At 39.5% G+C, this 6,828-nt stretch overlaps 1 protein-coding gene across 7 annotated transcripts in view; it reads left to right on the top strand.

Moving 5' to 3' along the window:
* SLC35D2 (solute carrier family 35 member D2) overlaps positions 1 to 6,828 on the top strand; it is a 100,786-nt gene that overhangs the window by 77,232 nt on the left and 16,726 nt on the right. The window contains exon 7 of one of the 7 annotated variants that reach the window (XM_023735837.1): positions 3,763 to 3,829. The exons of the other annotated variants lie outside the window; for them this stretch is intronic. Coding sequence (XP_023591605.1) covers positions 3,763 to 3,829 — 67 coding nt within the window. The remainder of the gene's footprint in view (positions 1 to 3,762; positions 3,830 to 6,828) is intronic. 7 annotated transcript variants of the gene reach the window in all.

Here is a 6,828-nt window from a genome sequence, read left to right as displayed (position 1 = left end):
TTTATCAATTTTGTTGATCTTTTCAAAGAACCAGCTTTTGGTCTTGTTAACACTTTCAATTGTTTTTCTATTCTCTATTTCATTTAATTCTGCTCTATTTTGGATGTATGTATTTATGACTATAAACTGACCTCTAAGCCTTGCTTTTGCTGCCTCCCAAAGGTTCTGGTAGGATGTGTTTTCATTCTTGTTTGATTCTATGAATTTATTTATTCCATCCTTAATTTCTTCTATAACTCAGTACTTTTTGAGCAAGGTGTTGTTCAGTTTCCATGTGCTGGATTTTTTCTCCTTGCTTTTTTGTTGTTGATTTCTACTTTTATGGCTTTATGGTCAGAAAAGATGCTTTGGATTTTGTTAAGGCTTGCTTTATGGCCTAATGTGCAGTCTATTCTGGAGAATGTTCCACGTGCGTTGGAAAAGAAAGTATACTTGGCTGCTGTTGGGTGGAGTGTTCGGTATATGTCCATGAGATCAAGTTGGCTGATTGTAGCATTTAGATCTTCCGTGTCTTTGTGAGCTTCTTTCTGGATGTTCTGTTCTTCATTGAAAGTGGTGTGTTGAAGTCTCCTACTACTATTGTGGAGCTGTCTATCTCTCTTTTCAGTGCTGTTAGAGTTTGTTTTGTGTATTTTGGAGCCCTGTCATTGGGTGTGTAAATATTTGTTATAGTTATGTCCTCCTGGTGTATTGACCCTTTAATCATTATATAGTGTCCTTCCTTATCCTTTGTGGTGTGTTTTACTTTAAAGTCTATTTTGTCAGAGATTAATATTGCCACCCCTGCTCTTTTTGAGTGTTGTCTGCTTGATATATTTTTTTCCGTCCTTTGAGTTTTAGTTTGTATCTTTAAGTCTAAGGTGTGGCTCTTGTAGGCAGCATATGGATGGATCGTGTTTTTTAATCCAAGATGCCACTCTCTGTCTCTTTATTGGTGCATTTAGTCCATTTACATTCAGCGTAATTATTGATAGGTTTGAGTTTCGTGCTGTCATTTTGATGTCATTTTTTGTGTGTTGTTCACAATTTCTTTGTTCCACTTAGTTTTCTGTGCTGAGTCATTTTTCTTTATGTATTTTCTTTTCATCTTTTTCATTGTTGTTGATTTTGTGTTTGCAGAGTCTTTATATTTTTCTACTTTTTTTTTATTTTGACTTGTAGGATTATTAGCTTTCTTTGTGGTTACCTTAATATTTACCTCCATTTTTCTAAGTTTATACCAGCCTTTTATTTCTTTATATCGCCTTGACTTCCTCTCCATATGAAAAATCTATGTCTACATTTTTTAAGTCCCTCTTTTTTGTTTTAATGTTGTCATCTTTTACATACTGACATCTGTTTGCTTATTTTCAGTGTTTTAGTTTTGATTTACTTTTGTGACTTTCCTTTCTGGGGTGGTATTTGGTTGCTCTGTCCTGTGTTCTAGTCTTGAGTTGTTATCTGATGTTACTGATTTTCTAACTGGAGGACTCTTTCAGTGTTTCTTGTAATTTTGGTTTGGTTTTAGCAAATTACCTAAACTTCTGTTTATTTGGAAATACCCTAATTTCACCATCATAGCTGAGAGACAGTTTTGCTAGATATATAATTCTTGGCTGGCAGTTTTTTTCCTTCAAGGCTTTATATATGTCATCCCATTGCCTTCTTGCCTGCATGGTTTCTGCTGAGTAGTCCGACCTTATTCTTATTGACTCTCCTTTGTAGATGACTTTTTGTTTATCCCTAGCTGTTCTTAAAATTTTCTCTTTGTCTTGGTTTTGGCAAGTTTCATTATTATATGTCTTGATGACTTTCTTTTGGGGTATACCTTATGTGGGGTTCGATGAGCATCTTGGATAGATATCTTGTCATCTTTCACGATATCATGGAAGTTTTCTGCCAACAAATCTTCAACAATTTTCTCTCTATTTTTTGTTATTTCCTCCTCCCCCATTCTGGTACTCCGATTACTCGTAGGTTATTCCTCTTGATGGAGTCCCACATAATTCTTAGGGTTTCTTCATCTTTTTAAATCCTTTTAAAAAAATTTTTCCTCAGATAAGTTGGTGTCAAGTGCTTTATCCTCAGTCTCACTAATTCTGACTTCCATTGCCTCAATTCTGCTCCTATGACTTTCTATTGAGTTGTCTAATATCTTACATTTTATTATTAATCTTCTGGATTTCTGATTGCTGTCTGTCTATGGATTCTTGCAGCCTCTTAAATTTGTCATTATGCTCTTCTCTAATCTTTTTAATTTCCTCTGTTGCGTGTTCTGCGTTTTGATTAATTTTGTTCCGAATTTCTGGAAGAGTTCTGTATATTAATCTTTTGTATTCTGCCTCCAGCAATTCCAAGAAATTTTCCTCCTCTGGAAAATTTCTAGATTCCTTATTTTGGGAGCTTGCTGAAGCCATCATGGATTGCCTCTTTATGTGGTATGAGATTGGCTGTTGTCTCTGAGCCATCAATAAGTTATTATATTTATTTATTTTATATTTGCTTACTGTGTCCTAGCTTCTTGTTTTGTTTTGATATGCCCAAAAAGGCTGCTCATATGAGCTAGTTCGATTATTGGCACCTTTGAAGCTCTAATGTCCTGTCACCAGGTGGTTAGATCTGTTACTAGGTATGTGAGCTCAGGAGTCCACCCACTTCTCCTGTATGGATTCAGCTCAGGTGCCCAGGTAGATAGCCACCAAGTGTGTGGTGTAGGCTCTCACTTACAGTCCTAGACAGGCATGGGTGATTGGTGTAGGCACAGGCATCTGGCTGCAGCAGGGGGACACACTCTGAGCAAGGCAGGGGGCTGATGGCTGCCCCTGAGTGTCCAGGAGGAAGGTGTGCCCCTGTGTCCTAGAGTGCATAGGTGGGTGGGTTTTGCAGCTGGACTATGAGCACCTAATGCTGTTGGCCGTAAGGACTGGGGGCCACTTCTTATTCATGAGCCCCTATCACAGGTTGCTAGGTGGCCTGGTTGGAGCCAGTGGTCCTCAGGCTCCTGATGTGGGTAGGTGAAGACCCTGCCTAATGGGCAGAGCAGTGTCAAGTGTCATGAACCTGCAACTTCACAGCTGAAACAGTTGAAGTTAGAGTTCCAGTATATACCCTGTTGTACTGTGGCAATGAGGGCCTATGCTATTGAGATGGGCCAACACAAGTCTCTGCAGGGGGAAAGGCACTCGGAGTTCATGGATCCCTTATGCCTATGCCGAGGCAAAGGAGCTGTGCCTACCCTGGGTTCCTCTTAGGGGAGCCGGCAGTTTATTCTTCCCCTGTTTGTTAATTTATTCACTCTCCAAGGCAGGGAAAATGGCTCCGGACTTGTGATGTATCCTACTTCCAGCACAGGGGACTCAGCAATTGCTGAAGCTGGTCTGGGAGCCAGTGCAGAGCAGGGAGCGGGGAGGTGAATGGGAGAGAGGTTTTTCCCTAAGGGGGGTGTTTTTGATCCACGCGGTAAGCCATACACAAGTACTTATCTTTTGCCGATGAGGGCTGTTTCTCACTGGTTCTGGGTGGCCGTGTAGACTCTCTGGTGCTGGGTCTCTCCCAGTGTGGAAAAAATGCCTCCCAGTCACTGCCGCTTGCCTGCCTCACCACTCACCCATGAGCTGCTCAGGCCTGAAGGGCTCAGGCTCTCACTGGGTCAGGTCTGGCAAGTCCTCACTGCTTCCGAACCATCTTTCCCACCCCCTGCCACTCACTCTGGTTCCTCAGCTCTGCCTTAGATGTTCAGGGCTCCCAGATTGCCATATGTAATTGAATCACTTGTTTTTTCAGGTCTTTGTTCTAAGAAGGTCCACTGGAAGTGTCTGACCACGCCGCCGTCTTGGCCCCGTCTCCCAAGGTGGTTTTATCAAAATGTAGTATGGAGAAAATGTTGCATGGTTAGAAACTTGGAGTGCAATTTTTAAGCAAAAGTAAAAATAAAGAATATCCACACTTGCCTTTGGTTTCAGGCTGCACTCAAGTTTAGTAAGCCTGCAGGAAGCTTTTCTGTGTCCTTAAGTAGGATTGGGGCCCCTTCCTTGTACCCCTGTGTGCTGACTGTCTCTATTATTTTGTTGGACTCTGTGCTCTTCCAGGCCTAGCAGAATACACTCAGGAACATCCAGTTGAATTTTTTAATCTTTTCATTTTATGCATATTTAGGATTATTTACATACAGTTTTTGGGACTTTTAATTAATGTTGAATTTATTTAAATTTTAAGAATTAAAAAAAAAAAGCCTTTAAGTTCACTTTATATGCACTATTACTCTATTACCCTGGTGGTGAAGTATTAAGAGCTTGGCTGCTAACCAAAAGATCTGCAGTTGAATCCATCTGCCCCTCCTCGGAAACCCTATGGGGCGGTTCTACTCTGTCCCGTAGGGTTGCTGTGAGTTGGAACTGACTCAATGGCACCGAGTTAGCTTTGTTTGTTTGTTTTTTTGTTACTCTATTTATAAATTCAGTAATTTTTGTGTAAAACTAAGTGAAGTAGAGGGTCAGCAGAAAAGAGGAAGACTCTCAATGAGATGGATTGACAAGGCTTGTGAGGATGGCGCAGGACTGAGCAGTGTTTCGTTCTGTTGTACATAGGGTCGCTATGAGTTGGAAGCAACTCGAAGGCACCTAACAACAAGAGCATTTACTTTCACTATTTGATTAACAGTTTATTAACCTGAGTTTAACAGGTTGAAATCTAAATAATTAGTCCCATTCAACTAACAACAGTAGACTTAGTGAATTAAATTTTTTTTTAACATTTTAAACTTTGTTTACAGATGTAATCTACCTAATTTTCCTCCAGCAGTGCTAATGAAGCAGACTAGCAAAAGTAACAGGCGGATTGCTTTAACAACTCTTTTAAATCTAATAAATCAAACTTGGAAATGTGATAAATCAGGTTCTTTTAAACATTTAAATCCTGTGTACAGACTTACTCAAACCTGCTTGCTCCTTTCAAATTGAGAAATTGCAAGTCTACTGTATATTATACATTTCAGATTAAAACCACAAAGGCTAAAATTGTTTTTAATGACTTTCATAACAAATATACACATTATCTGGAAGATTACAAAACTGAAGTTTGTAATTAGGTTTATTGCTCGACTTAATGTAAAAGTTTGATGTACTTTAGCTCTGATTTTTTTTTTTTGTCTACTATTCCTGGTAATAAATATACTCAACTATAGAAGACAGTAGACCATACGATTGTCTCTTTCAAAATGGCCAATATTAGTCCATTTTAGTCCGCTAAAGCCCATGATGTCGATCTTCAAGTGTTCCATTTCATTTTTGACAACTTCCAATTTTCTTTGATTCATACTTCGTACATTCCACATTCCAATTAATGTATGTTTGCACCTGTTTCTTCTCATTTTGAGTTGCGTCACATTAGCAAATAAAGGTCCCAAAAGCTTTACTTCACCCACATCATTAAGGCTGACTCTACTTTGAGGAGACAGCGCTACCTCAGTTGTATTTTGAGTGCCATCCAACCTGAGGGCCTCAACTTCTGGCACTATATCATACAATGCCACTGCTGTCTATCAGGTTTTCATTGGTCATTTTTTAAAAAAGTAGATCTCCTGGTCCTTCTTCCAAGTCTATCTTAGTCTGGAAGCTCAGCTGAAACCTGTCCACCATGGGTGACCCTGTTGTTACATGAAATACAGGTGGCATAGCTTCCAGCATCACAGTGACACAGTATGACAAACTGACAGACAAGTGGTCTGTCCTATGGTCTACTATGCCTGGAATGACAAATTGAAGAGGAATGATGTTACATTCCTCGTCAAAAAGAACATTTCAAGATCTATCCTGCAATACAGTGCTGTCAGTGATAGGATGATATCCATATGTCTACAAGGAAGATCAGTTAATAAATTTATTATTCAAATTTAGGCACCAACCATTAATGCCAAAGATGAAGAAATTGAAGGTATTTACCAACTTCTGCAGTCTGAAATTGATTAAACATGCAATCAAGATGGAATGATAATTACTGGTGATTGCAATGTGAAAGTTGGAAACAAAGGAGAAAGATCAGTAGTCGGAAAATATGACCTTGGTGATAGAAACAACACGGGAGATTGCATATTAGAATTTTGCAACACCAAAAACTTATTCATTGGAAATACCTTTTTCAATAACATAAGCAGCAACTATACACATGGACCTTGTTGAATGGAACACACAGGAATCAAATCGACTACATCTGTGGAAAGAGATGATAGAGAAGTTCAATATCATCATTCAGAACAAGGCCAGGGGACAGCTGCAGAACAGACCATCAATTGCTCATATGCAAATTCAAGTTGAAGCTGAAGAAAATTGAAACAAGTCCATGAGAGTCAAAGTATGACCTTGAGTAAATCCCACCTGAATTTAGAGACTATCTCAAGAACAGATTTGACACATTGAACACTGAAGACCAGAGGAACTGTGGAATGACCTCAAGGACATCACACATGAAGAAAGTAAGAGGTCAAAAAAGAAAAAAAAGACCAAAACTGGTGTCGAAGAGACTCCGAAACTTTCTCTTGAATGTAAAGTAGCTAAAGTGAAAGGAAGAAATGAGGAAATAAAAAAGCTGAACGGAAGATTTTCAAAGGGTGGTTCAAGAAGACAAAGTAGAGAGTCCGGCAAGATGGCGCTCTAGGCAGAAGCACCATGCCATTCCTCCACAACAAAGATCCGAAAAACTAAGCCAAACAGAGAATCAACAATCCTGAAACCCTAGAACATCAAATGAAGAGATGAAGAACTCAGCCGAACACCAAACGGAGTAAGAATACTGAAAGAGAACAGAGAGCGAGGAGAGATTCATGCAGAGGTCCCCTACCAGCTAACGCAGCGC

The sequence above is a fragment of the Trichechus manatus genome, unplaced genomic scaffold (genome assembly GCF_000243295.1).
Source record: "Trichechus manatus latirostris isolate Lorelei unplaced genomic scaffold, TriManLat1.0 scaffold00082, whole genome shotgun sequence".
NCBI classification, from domain to species: Eukaryota; Metazoa; Chordata; class Mammalia; order Sirenia; family Trichechidae; genus Trichechus; species Trichechus manatus.
This window is presented reverse-complemented; position numbering and strand designations above follow the sequence as displayed.